Genomic DNA, 14,239 nt, shown 5'->3' with positions numbered 1-14,239 from the left:
CCCCCCCCCCTCTCATTTCATTGACTAGAAAAACTAGAAAATGTGTTTCTATTTATGAATGTCCATATCTGGACACTCGAAGATTCGCTGTATTGTATGTGCCAATATGGACAACCCCTGGTGGACTCAGTATGTTACTCACATTGAACTATGCTTTATCAGAAGCCAAGTACAGTTCATTAAAAGCAAACAAAAAAAAAGGAGAGGAGGGTAGACATTAAATATGTGAAGTGGACAATTAAAACCGATTTTAAATGCACTCGTTTAAAAAAGGAAAAATCAGATATACACATACAATCTTACATTCTAAACTCAATGACTTTTATCCAAATAGAACAACCTACTTGGAAACTGAGAAGCATTTCCATCAGACAGGGTCCGTCTGTGATGTGATGTTCTTCCCCGTGAAGGTGCACCATAAGGCACATTTCCATGCTCCATGGGGGAAGATAACTGTTTTTTCAGGAGGTCGTGATCAAGGTCAAGTCTTGACACGGAGGTGGGCTCATGGTGACCTCCTGGGAAGGCAGAGCAAACCTGTGGAGCAGGAATGGCTAGGTAAGAGGTGGTGTGTGTGCTGCCCACAGATATGTCATCCTGGTCAGGCTGCAGCAGGCACTTCGTGGAAAGCGATGGCGTGGACAAGAGGTTCATAGCGCTTGGCAGTGGGAACGAAGGAGCACCGTCCATCTCCTCTCTCTTAGACTGCAGTCTTGTTAGAGGACTGGCACTTCTGTGAGACCTGGAAGCACGCTGCACGCTTGCCTCTCTTTTCTTCTTTTCTTCCTTGAGCAGTAACTCTTCGGAAGTCTGTGCTTTCACAAGCTCGCGAATATCCAGTCCCAAAGCCACGGATGCAAGAAGCACGGTGCACGCGTACACAGCAGAATCCATTTTCTTTTTCTGGGGTGCTCTTCTCAGACTATCTGTAGGAGTCACCTGAGGGGTGCCCGGGGCAGAGCCGGCCGAGTCTTCCTCAAAGCTTTCAGGTGCCCCAGTGTTCTCCCTGTGGTCGTCCCTACAAAGAGGTACATCAATGTAGGCTTGATTGGCCAATTGTATTTGCTTTGGTTTTCTGTTCTCTAATCCATCAGGGGAAGGCTCTGGCTCTTCACAAGCACCTAAAGAAAGGTAGAAATATACATGATTGCAGTTCTCTTTGACAGTAAAAGTTATTTAAACTGTCTTCTAAAACGAGTCACTGCGGGCTTCTGTCACTCAAGAGATGGTTCTTCATTGGTCTGAATAATTAAAATTAGGATAGGAAAACATGTCATTCACACACAAAACTTCACACACAAGACATGAGAAAGATATGCTATACAAACCATGTCCTCCTCAGATCTAAAACATACTGATGGATGTCCTTATGCATAGCTAGCTGTATTTAAAAGAACAGTTAGGCAGCATGTTAGTGTTTCTCCGAGTGTTTTACCTGGATCAACAGAAATTGCATTGCTTGGGGGCTGGTCAAAATGAAAAAATTTGGCCTATCCCAGACGACTGAGTAAGAAATCTGAGGGGTGGAGTCCAGCTTCCCATGTTCTAACCAGTGCTGACTAAAGCTTAGGAACCCCTGCAATAGATGAGCAAGAAAAAGACGAGGCATTCTACGCCTAAAGAGTTACGGACTCTAAAACCCATAGAGGCAGTTCTACCCTCTCCTCCAAAGTCCCCAAGAGTCAGAACCGACTCGATGGCAGCGAGCAGTAGACGAACATTTTCCAAAAGGTGACAAAGTCCCCAAAGGGTAAGAAATTCCACCGAAGAGGATGCTAAAATCACTTTCATTATTTGCTTCACTAAAACCCCCTCCATCTGATTGCACAGCTGTCTACCAAAGTACCTCCAATAACTGTTCCAGAATGAGGTCCCAAACAAATAAAGACCCTAAACAAACAAGCAAACCCTACTGCTTCCATGAGTATTGATTATAGATCCAAGCAGGAGGAAATCATTGACAGCCTTGATCTTTTCTCCGTTTAGCATGACGTCTACTGGTGACGCTGTCACGGTTTTGGTTTCTTTACATTGTGCTATAATCCATACTCAAGGCTGCAGGCCTTGATGTCAATCGATCAACAAATGCTCTTTACCTTTTGCTATAATCCATAATCAAGGCTGCAGCCCTTGAGCTCAATCGATCAACAAATGCTCTTTACATTGTGCTATAATCCATACTCAAGGCTGAAGCCCTGGATCTCAATCAACAAATGCTTCAAGTCCTCCTTACTTGCAGTAAGCAAGATGGGGTTAGCTGCATATTGCAGGTGAAGAAGCTTTCCTTTCATTCGGATGCACTGTTCTTCAGATCGCCCATTTGTTTCTCAGCTTATACACTGGTCAGCACACATCTCAGTGCTTCTAAGGTTAGATTTGTTTCTAGCTAGATTGGTCCTGTTGGCTCCAAATTGGTACTTGTTTTCCCAGATCAGCTCCAGCTTTTGAGACACAGGCTATAGGCCACATAGTACTCTTCACTCTTTTTTGCCCGTAAAAAAATCAGGATACTTTAATGGACTTTTCAAATTATTATCTTTTAAGCATGAAGGGACCATATTAAAAATGAAAGGGGAAGTGTGATATATGAAAATCTACTTATTTCATACGAAAAGCACAGATGTCTGATACAAACTCTCTAGTCACTTGACACGCAGGAAGCGCCTTCTGCAAGGTGTCCGAGAGTGGTGTCTGTGGAGACAATCCGACATAAAATTCCGACAATAGTCTGTCATCATGTGTGCATTCCGTCTTCCTTGGTATCTGGTTTCCGTTGTTTTTATATCTTGATGAAATCTTTCATCTTGCTCTTTGGTTAAGTCACCAAGGTTCTCTGGAAAGCGGTCTAGAGACAGGCATCCTCAAATTACGTCCCACGGGTCACATGCGGCCCGCCGAGGACATTTATGCGGCCCACCTGGTGTTCTTGCCCCGTTTGCTTTTTTGCTTCAAAATAAGATATGTGCAGTGTGCATAGGAATTTGTTCATCTTTTAAAAAAAACTATAGTCCAGCCCTCCAACGGGTCCGAGGGACAGTGAACTGGACCCCTGTTTAAAAAGTTTGAGGACCCCTGGAACTATATATAGACAAGAACACTCCTGTGACAGTCAAGCCTGTAGATATGAAAGAGCATTTCCTCTACAGGGTGCTAGTACTAACTGCCTTCTTGTTGCCAAGGAAGATTTTTACAACAAGAACAAATGAAGACCAGGCACATGATCTGATTTCGTTCACTGGTGCTTTGAAATGTAGGTCATTTATAAATTGTCTGATCTGTGGACCATTGAAAATTCCTGCCTTAATTTTTTCCACAGTAAGTCCAGTTAACTTAGGCATTATTTATTCAATGCACGAACCATCTTTATTCCAAACCTTTACACATTGTTTATCAGGTCCAGCTTTATATGTAGTGGAGGTAGCATGACTGTCTCATGCTACCAAGAGCTCATAACCACCATATAGTCTTATGGAGGCCAATCTTTTCTTGCCAATGTTCATGCTTGGCTTTATGATCTCCCACGGGCATAAAAAGGAAGGATACGTTGTGTAGCAAATTAACCATCTTCAAGTCTATAACCAACTCCTCGCCCCAGCATTGATGTTCTTGGTAATTTATCTTCTTCAAGACTGAGGAAAAGAGACTTGTATTCTTCTTGCATCCTGATGGAATGACTGATTGGAACAGAATCACATCTGTCGCCGTTCTTTAAAAGAACACGTTTCAAACTACTTTTTGAACTGTTAAGGAAAATATGCCACTCACTTGGGTTTATTCTGAAACGTGACTTTTTGTTAGGTGGTTTCTGGTATCATTACAGAATAGCAAGTTGTTGTCTTTGGTATAGAATGGCAGCACGTAATTTTCTCTCCTTTGAGAAAATGTAAGTTTTGTTCCAGGCTAAAGTACATTCCTTTCCTTTAGTCTGGAGGAAAGCAATTCAGAACATTCCTTGGAAAGGTTTACGCCCATGATAGGATCACCCAATTCATTCAAAATGTTCACTATGTGAAGTAGTTTGGAAATCACTGTCACGTCCCTCCCTTTCTTTACCTTGTGTGCTATTAGACATGTATGACTCACCTTCTGAGAGCTGTGGGAGTTCACAGAAAGGTGGATCCAAGTGCAGAACAGTGTGCATTACAGGAAAGGAAGTAGACAAATAGTTGTGAAGCAAAGGTCATTATACACACAAAAATGTGGCAAGCTTAAATACGTAAACGTTCCATTCAAGTAAGAAAGCTTGTTATACGCTCAAGGAGAAAGCAACAGGACTGACGGTTCCAGAGGGACTTGGGAGAAGGAGGCGGGGAAGGGAGCAGTGAGCAAACAATGCCATAGGCAGGGGAGCAACTAGGGAATTAAAATCAACAACTAGGAGAACATAGAGATCCTGGGAGTGTTGGAGCAACAGCAATCTAGCTGAGAGGAATTACTAAGAGTCAGAAGAAAGGTGAGTGTGATGGTGGGGCAAGAGGAAGGTGAAAGGAAACAGAGGAAAGGTCTAGGAAGCAAAGCTATGGATAGAGGTAGAGGTATAAAGATAGGTGTGTACATATGTAAATACATTAATTCATAAAAACAGAGTTATTAGCATATGCACATATATTTATATGGCAATACATTGAGGTAGTGGGCGGACTTTGAGCCTCTGCTCAAGCCCTGCCTCAATGCAAGAACGCTTTGTTCTAACAATCTGGCATTCTGTGATGCTCAGCCTCGCAGCATGATCACTGAAGACAAAATGGGTACGCAAGCACATGTGGTGAAGAAAGCAGGTGGTGCCCAGCTATCAAAAAATATAGCGTCTGGGGTCTTAAAGCCTTGTAGTTAACAAGCGGAGCCGTTTGGCAGAGAAGCAATAAGCCCACATGGAAGAAGCACACCAGCCTGTGCGATCATAAGCTGTCAACAGGCATCAGAAGACCCAAAACAAACAAACAAACAAACAAAAACATGTGGTTGAGAATGAGGGGTGTTGGAGCAGAGACCCAAAACCCATCTGTAGACAATGGGACATCCCCTCACAGAAGGGTCACAAGGAAGGGCACAGTATAGCACTGATGAAACACACAATATTCCTCTGGTTCCTTGAGGCTTCCTCACCCCCGGCTATCATGACCCCCAGTCTTGTCTTTCACTTTGGGCTAGACCAGATAAGAGATCATGATACACATAATTCAGGTCAGATAAACCCCTCAGGAACAGCAATGGGAGTAGCAATACCAGGAGGGAAGGGGCAAGGTGGGAGGGAGGGGAAAAAAGATCTGATACCAAGGGCTCAAATAGAAAGTAAATGTTTAGAAAATAATGATGGCAACATATGTACAAATATGCTTCATACAATTGATTTATGGATTGTTATATAAGAGCTATAAGAGTCCCCAATAAAATGATCTTAAAAACAAACAAACCGAAAGAAAGCTTGTTATGACATGCTGATTCTGTGAAAGAGATCTTTTAAGGAGCAGATTACATTTTTATAAATTCAACCTTATCTAAGAAACTAGAACTAGTCTATCCAATGAAAATGTCAGAATCAGCACCCCAAGTCACCCCAAGAACAGGCCTAAACACCAAGACATAAGAAAATAATTTGTTTCTTGGGCTGTATATTTGTTCAGCATGCAGACTAAATAAATATGGAGAAAAGATACAATCCGGTTGAGCACCTTTCCTAACTTTAAGCCATGGCGTATCCTTGTTCTGTTTGTACAACTGTCTCTTGTTTTACGTACAAGTTCATGTAAGTGGGTTTAGCAACTCATGTGTGTTTATTCCCTCCCTGACCGGGTCAGGGCTTTATCCATTCAGGGACCCATTTATAATCTTTCCCATAGCTTATGACTACTGGCAAGTATTTGCAGAGCGAACAGTCTTGGTAAGTATAATTAGTATCGAGTTTATATAATTATGTAAATTCAAATAGTCCTTCATTTAGTCATAAAAAATTCATATCGGTTAATTCATTCTGAGTGCTTCCTATTGACCAGGGGGGGTAAACACGGACATCCCTGGCCTTTGTGGAGCTGACAATGGGGGTGGCAGATGAAATGCGAGCTATGAAACTATGAAAATGAGTAGTAATGGGACAGAGAGCGAAGAATGGACTATTATGAGTAAAGACATTCAGGTAACACAAAGAGGAAGAGTAGGAGGAAGAAGGCTTTCAATAAAACAGAAAAGTTTAAACCCAGTTGCTCCTTAATAATTCGGTTAAATTCAATGCCACTGAGCTAGTTTCAATTCACAGGGACTCTATAGGACATAGAACTGCTTACTTTGCAGTTTGCAGTCCAACTCACAACCCACCATGCTATAGGGCCCCTCAAAAGAACAAAATCTTAAATTGACAAGTATAAAGGCCAACTTTCTCCTTTGCTTCCTTTTTTCTTTTTCATTTCCCCACCCGTAATAGTTTGGTTGGCATATAATTCACATATCATACAATATTTGGTCAAGAAGAGTTGTGTAATCATCACCACAATCAGTTCAAGAACAATTTTAGTTTCAATCTTGTACTCGCTATTAGCCCCCTGTTTGCCCCCCCAACTCCCCTGCCATACCCCTAAGGAACCATTAATCCAGCCGCTCTCTCTATAGATTTATCTATCCTGGGTTTCATATATAGAAAAACATTAAAAAACAACTTAAAAAGAACAGGGCAAAACAGATAAGAACCTCAATAGAAAGAAAGCACAGAGTATTCGAAACCAGAACCAGTGTAAATGGTTGAAGGAAGAGCTAATGATGGGTGCTAACTTTTAACCTGACTGCATCCGCAACAGCCCACTTTCCAAGGTGTGCTGCATGTTAGCAAGGTTATTCACCTCCCTGGTCCACAGTCGGAGGGGATTTCCCAGGGGCTTAATCCATGTGTATTACTCTTCACTAATAAAACTACAAAAAACAAAAGCGGAAATAGCTTTAAAATGGGTCTAAAGGGAGATCAAGTAATATTACATTCTGACGTAATCACTTCTGCTAAAATCAACTTTACAATGCCCTCCGTCTGATAAAAGGGTCACTCATATCCTCAACTACGATAGGTGGGGGTTCACTGAAGGCTACTCCATGCAAATGGACTCTGGACCTCCACTGTCACCCATGACCCTTCTGAAAACCAGGTGTTCACAATTTAAGCTCTGCTGCCATTCCCTCCTTTATATGTGGATTATATTATTTGCAATCCTTGGATTACACAGGCTGGTGTGCTGCTTCCATGTGGACTTAGTTGATGCCTCACTTAGATGGCTGTATGTTTGAACATAAGCCTTTAAGACCTGAGACGCTACGGGCACCATCTAGTTTCTTCACCACACTTTACTTTTTTTTGGGTAATAACACCTTTAAAGTTTTTCTTTCCCCAGGAATTTCCTTATCTCAACAACCTTCTCCTATTGTTATCATCATGATGCATTCAAATGAACAGCAATGCCTACGGAACATTCTTCAAGCCGTTTTACCTGGTGAAACGCTAAGATTTTGGTCACGTCTGTTGTCTGTGCTGTCGAGTGGGACCCTACTCAGAGGGACCCTTTGTCAAACAGAATGAAACACTGCCAGTTTGGCGTCATCTTCACCATGGCTTGAGCTCCTTGTTACAGCCGTCGTGTCCTACACTTCAGTCCGAGTCTGCTTTCTTGCTGATCTACTTTGTGAACAGGATGCTCTTTCCCAGGCCCTGCTGCTCTTCTTCATCACGGGCTCAAGGTACATGCGATCGTCTTGCCATCCTTCCTTCCCAAGAACATGCTAGTCGTCTTTCCAAGACACAGCCCCGGACTACAAACCCAACCCATTGCCATCGAGGGGATTCCGACTCAGAGACCCTGGAGAACAGGGTCGCACTGACCCTGAGGGTTTCCAAGATGGAGACTATGGTAGTAGAAACGCTCATCTGTCCCCTGTGGAGGGGCTGGTGTTGGGAAGCGCTGACCTTGTGCTTGGCAGTCCAGCACATAGCCCACTATGTGACCGGGGCTCCTTAAGACACCCCCAGAGGTGGCTATATAGCCGGGAACAGAAGAACTTGCAGAGAATCTACATTTTCTTATTTCCTCTGGTAAACTAATCTGCTTCTGCGCAATTAATCTAGCTACTAAGTTTCTTTTAATCGTTTTATTGAGGGCTCTTACAGCTTTTATAACAATCTGTACATCAATTGTAACAAGCACATTCGTACACATGTCGCCATCATTATTTTCTAGACATTTCTTTCTATTGAGCTCTTGGTGTCAGCTCCTCTCCCCCTCCCGCTTCATGGCCCCTTAATAAAGCATAAATTATTATTTTCATATCTTACACCGACCGCTGTCTCCCTTCCCCGACCACTTCTGCTGCTCAGCACCCTGCAGAGCGGTGGGGGTGAGCTTATGTGTTGATCATCGCCATCGGTTCCCCCTTCCTCCCCTCCTTGGCCACCAATACTAATTTTCTAATAAGGAAAAGGAGTGAGTCACAAATTACCTAAAAACATCTGGAGTCTAAGTGAAAACTACAGGTAAATGTTACCACCTGCTCGCCTTTCGGTAACACTTTAATGACCATATCAGGGCTATTAAAGGAAAACACATGGATGCCACGTCTAAAACAAATTCTTTTCCTGAAACATATTTACCTGGCTGGTCCACAAATAAGGAAGCCAAGGGCATGGTTTTCTGAGTTTTTATTAAGACAGTTGACCAAGGACTGTTGCCATCTGAGAGAGGTCTTATTCTATAAAACAAAAATGTTAATTTTGACACCATGCAACCATATGACACAATTTAGGCTTTCATGGGTACATACCCATTCCAATCTTTTTAAGGCAGTACAAAGACGACATATGCACCCTGAGTTCTGAAGTGTTAACAGTGCAAACACAAATTTTAACGAAATCATACTTAGTCTGAAAAGCTCATCCTAGAAAATGCAATTCACGTCTCGGTCTGTCTGTATTCAGTGCTTTTTAACAGGTAAGCCTGGTAGCAACCCCAATGAGAAAGGCACTCCTGGCAAACATCGGGGCTCTGTGGTCATCACAGGTGTACCTTTCTTTGCAGTTAGTTCGCTCTTGTATCTGAATCGAATTTGGTCCCCAGGTGCAACCTTTTCTCTTGAAATTCCGTTTTATCTCTTCAAATTCTTCTTGGCGACAGACTGGGTTCCTTCCCCAAGTTTTATTACTTTCATCTGAAGTCACTAAACAAAAAGGAATAGTTAGTAACCTGCATTCACTATGTTCAACACCCACACGAACGCAATCATTTGTGCCATGATCTGACTAATAAGGTGACCAGATTTAAAGCGGGACACTATTGACCTGGGTGGGGGTGGTTCTTGATTAAAAATTTGGTCTATATGGACCAAATAGACCGTTCCCTAGCTTGTCGTGCATTCTTTCCAAAAATTGGGACTTTTTTAAAACGCCAAAATTCGGGACTGTCCCACCAAAAGCGGGATGTCTGGTCACCTTAGACTAAAAGCAAGAAAAAGATTATGGTAGCAATTGTACAATACGACTACATGATTGACCTATGGAATACGATATCTGTATAACTCCCAATAAAATGCTTTAAAAACCAAACAAGAAAAAGGGGAAATTATTTCCTTCAGTCTATGGCAAATTTCTTTCTCTAATCATAAAACAGGAAGAGAAAATAAATAGAAATGACTAAAATAGAATCTTTGCTATCAATTTATCTAACATTCTGGAACAATTAGGGTTTCATTTTAATTGGGAAAAAAATCACACTGAACATTTAACTTAAATAAATGATTATCAGCACTCTAATTTTTAAAACCATATCTATTAGCGTTTTGACTCTGAGGTACAAAAGAAATATTTTAAATTGCAATTTAAGCTTTTGCTAAGGCATCACAAGAGTTTAGTTAGAAATGCCTTTATCATATCATATTAATATAAAACATTTGACAGTCTCACAGTTCCTTGCCCCTATAGGGAGGTTATTTTTCCATGCAAAATCTAAAGTTTTCATATGCTTGCACGTGTCCAGCCTTCAAGGGCATTTATAATGACATTAGAAATCACTAAGGAAAACTAATATTACTTACACATGTAGGGGTGTGTGGGAAACCTGCAGCATAGGAGATGTTCTAAAACCACACATGATAAACATATGTAGAATATGTTTTTTCCAGAAAAGATGAGCTACAGACAAAATGTTAATTATATACTACAGTGGACCCTCGTTTATCGTGGTTAATCGGTTCTAGACCCTACCGTGATAAATGAAATTCCGTGAAGTACGATTCCTTATTTGTAAATCAAATATTTTCGTAGTTAGAGCATAGAGGACATGAAAAAACACCCTTTAGTCACCATTACACTCGTATTACCCAATTTATTAAACGAAAAAGGGAAAATACAGTAAAACATTTTGGACGTTACAATTATCATTTATTTTTTATTATATTATTTATGGCATCTAGTTTACAGTATTACGACTTGTCACGATGCGCTTTGCTTCCTTGTTGAAAGTGAAAGTAGCTGTAGCACGGATGTTTTTTTCCTCTTTAGCACGGATGTTTTTTTCCTCTTTACGGATGGAGCGAACGGAAGACTCATTCAAGTCGAAATGGTGTGCAACCTCCACGATTTTCTTGCCATCTTTGATCATATCCAAAAGTTTTACCTTTTCCTGGATGGTGAGCATCTTCCTCTGGCGCTTATTTTTATTGTCAGAGGCTTAGAAGAAGCAGCTCGTTTAGGAGCCATCATAGGGCTTAGACAAAATTTCTTAAAAATCGCAAACAATTACAGTACAGTGTACAGAAGCAAAAATGCATCTGATACGTACCTCCGATACGTAGCGATGCAGACAGAAGCGTGTACAGTATGAGCCAATCAGTGGCAGTAATGACAGAGCATGCGCTGTTACGCAAAAACCGCGATAGAGTGAAGCTGCGGAAGTCGAAGTGCGAAGTGGCGAGGGTTCACTGTATATGCAACGATTTTAATAAGAATCATGGGTAGACACAACTATGCACATGTACATATTTTAAAAGTCAATCAACATAGATACGCAACTTCTATTAACACGTTTACTTAAGAAGGATTGATAATGTAAAAGCTGGACTCTTCACTTAGTTTTATCATTTAAAAAAATATTTGAGGTCTCATGGGTAATGTTTGCTTGCTTTTGGTTTTTGTGTTTCAATATTCTTCTTTAAAAACACAAAACAAAACACACGAAGGAAGAGTTCCCTGGTTGGTGTTATGTGCCGTTGAGTGAGTTCTCACTCAGTGACCTGTGCACAGCCGCTGCCCGGGTCTGTGCCATCCTCACCAACATCTTTCTGTTTGAGCCCATTGTTGCAGCCGTGTGTCAATGAATCTGGTTGAGGTCATCCTCGTTCTTGTTGACCTTCAACGTTACCAACCGTAATGTCCTTTGCTAGGGGCTGCTGTCTCCTGATAACATGTCCAAAATAGATGAGACCAAGTCTCACCATCCTTGTTTGTAAGGAGCAGTCTAGCTGTATTTCTTCCAAGGTAGATTTGTTTGTTCTTCTGGCCGTCCACAGTACTTTCAGTGTTCTTTAACAAACACCACGATTCAAATGCACCATTCTTCCTCGGTCTTCCTTATTCATTACCCAAAAGAAACAACAAATGTCTTGGAAGAAGTACAGCCAGAAGGTTCCTGAGAGGGAACGATGGTGAAACTTCATCTGACATCCTTTGTATTTGTGGTCAGAAGAGACTACAGATCCAGAAAAGGGCACTGTGCTTGGTAAAGCAGAGGGGTAGCAGAAAAGAGGAAGATCCTCAATTAGCTGGATTAACATAGTGGCTGCAACAATGGGCTCAAACCATAGAACAATTGTGAGCAGGGTGCAGGGCAGGGCAGGGCAGTGTTTCAATGTCCTCCAGCTAAATTACCTCTACAAGCCTGAGCTCTGCCCATTCTGCTGCTTGTTCCTATAGCAGTGGACACACACAGTATCTGTCCTTTTGTGCTTGGCTACCTTCACTCAGTATAATGCCTTCCAGATCACTCCGTGTCTTGAGGTGTTTCAGCACTTTTTTGGGGGGGATGCGTAGTATTCAATTGTGTGTATATACCAGAGTTTATTTAATCCAAGATTCTATCAATGGGAATTTAGGCTGTTTCCAACTTCTTGCTATTATGAACTGTGCTGCAATGGAAATGGGGGAGCATACATCTGTTTGTGATCTGTTTCTCATGTCTTTGGGGCATATGCCCAATAATGGTATTGCTGGGTCATCTGGTAGTTCAACTGCCATCTGTTTGAGGAATCGCCATATTGCCTTCCCCAGTGGCTGCCCATCTTTACAAACCTACCAGCAGTGGATAAGAGTTCCAATCTCACCACATCCTCTCCAGCATCTGTTGTTCTCAGTTCTAAAGAATTAGGCTACAGTTATGCTTCCTCAGATGCCTTAGATGGTATCTCATGGCTTATTTTTTTGACTTGCATTTCCTGGATGGCTAGTGAGCGGGAGCATTTCCTCGTGTGTTTATTAGTCCTTGGAGTTTCATCCTTCAACAAGATATTTCTTGCATGTGATGTTAATGATATTGTTTGATGATTTCTGCATTCTGTTGGATTGCCTTTGTTTGGAATAGACACAAATATGGATCTCTTCTGGTTGCTTGGCTGGGTAGCTGTCTTCCAAATTTCGTGGCATAGATGAATGCGTGCTTCCAGTGCTGTATCAACTTGTCAGACATTATTCATTGGTGTTCTGTAAATTCCTACTTCCTTGTTTTCCACTAATGCCTTCAGTGCAACTTTGTACTTCTTCAGTGCCCATTGGTTTTGATCAGACGCTACCTCTTGAAATGGCTGAACATCTACCGATATATCTATATATATTCACTGCGAGACCCAGAGCTTTATTCAAAGCAGGTTTTTATACCGTGCTTGCCAAATACCCTGCACCTTGTGACAAGTTTCCACACAAAGGGATTGTTGACAATGAGCTGAGGGCAAACAAAGAAATAGGAATTTTCCTTAGCCAAGTTGTCTGCGATCCGGAAGGGAAGATAAGGGCAGGAACAGGGAGTAACTGATCCTGTGCAGATTGCCGTGTTCAGCAGCACTCCCAGGGAACAGGAGGGAAAGTGTCCACATTCTCTTAGGGGAGAGTCAGACCATCCAGTTCATCACTAGCTCAGCATCAGCCGTCAGCATTTCCCACAGATCCTTGCCTGAACCGTGGAAGGTGTGGCCCTCTTCCACTTGCCCAAGGAGCAGACAGTGTTGCCCCCACACCACTCTGATCTTCGCTTTCTTTCCTGTCTTTTTAATGACCGTTCTGCTTTCTTTATGAAGGATGTTCTTGATGTCCTCCCACATCTCATCAGGCCTTCTGTGTCAAATCTGTTCTTGATATTCAGGGGGGACAGACTCCAGACTGAAGGTCATTAACAAGCCTTCCTTCAATGCAGATGTCTCATTCTTCGTCATAGAATCCAGCTTCTCGGATGATTTGCTCAGCAGAGAGATTGAACCAGTGTGGTGAGAGAATACACCCCTGATGCACCCCTTTCCTGATTTTAAACCATGCACTATTCCCTAGGTCTGTTCCCACAACTGCATCGTGACCCATGCTCGAGTTCCAAAGGAATACAATAAATTGTTCTGGAATTCCCATTTTTCTACAGGTTATCCCTAGTTTGGTAGGAAGACCTTCCCCTTAATGTGATCTAACATAGTGAAGCAAGAATTGTGGGAAGATTAGGGTGGAGTACAACCCTTCCTCAGGAGAGTGGAGATGTGGCCTCCTTCATTTATGCAAGTAGATACTTCAGAAAACTACCTCCGGTTCCCCGTCATCCTGTTTGAAAACTTCTGAAATGCTCCCACGTTTCAGAGAGACCCATCCTTCTGTGGAACAGTTAATAGACTGGAAGTCCTTCACCTCAGGAGGGCTGCTGGGTCTCAGGTCAAGGAAGCAGACAGCTGAGTCTTCCCCGCGGGCAACGCAGGCAGCCCGCCAACAGGCAGCCAACAGCAGGGCGGGTCACCAACAGTCAGCAGTTTAGGAGCTTAGTGAAGCAGGCCGGGATGGGATATCGAACTCACGCAATGCAAGGCGACAGGATCCACCAATCTCAAGCTCAAGCTCATGCATCTGCGTGGTGAAACAGGTCTCAAAGGAAACTCAAGCTCTAGCGACACGATCCATGGGTTGGGTGTCCACCAGGTAGTACAGCTCACAAGTTGAGGCAGAGAACTAGCTAAGGCAGCTGCAGGCTGGTCTGAT

The 14,239-nt window shown here is 42.4% G+C and overlaps 1 protein-coding gene across 1 annotated transcript in view; it reads right to left on the bottom strand.

Annotated features, from left to right (window-relative positions):
• MAP3K21 (mitogen-activated protein kinase kinase kinase 21) overlaps nucleotides 1-14,239 on the bottom strand; it is a 104,506-nt gene that overhangs the window by 5,711 nt on the left and 84,556 nt on the right. The window contains exons 7-9 of the mRNA XM_030886190.2: nucleotides 9,033-9,183; nucleotides 8,621-8,718; nucleotides 345-1,121 (exon numbers count right to left, since the gene is read on the bottom strand). Coding sequence (XP_030742050.2) covers nucleotides 345-1,121; nucleotides 8,621-8,718; nucleotides 9,033-9,183 — 1,026 coding nt within the window. The remainder of the gene's footprint in view (nucleotides 1-344; nucleotides 1,122-8,620; nucleotides 8,719-9,032; nucleotides 9,184-14,239) is intronic.

This window comes from Echinops telfairi, unplaced genomic scaffold, assembly GCF_000313985.2.
Source record: "Echinops telfairi isolate 266 unplaced genomic scaffold, ASM31398v2 ScPeMD7_655;HRSCAF=1070, whole genome shotgun sequence".
NCBI classification, from domain to species: Eukaryota; Metazoa; Chordata; class Mammalia; order Afrosoricida; family Tenrecidae; genus Echinops; species Echinops telfairi.
This window is presented reverse-complemented; position numbering and strand designations above follow the sequence as displayed.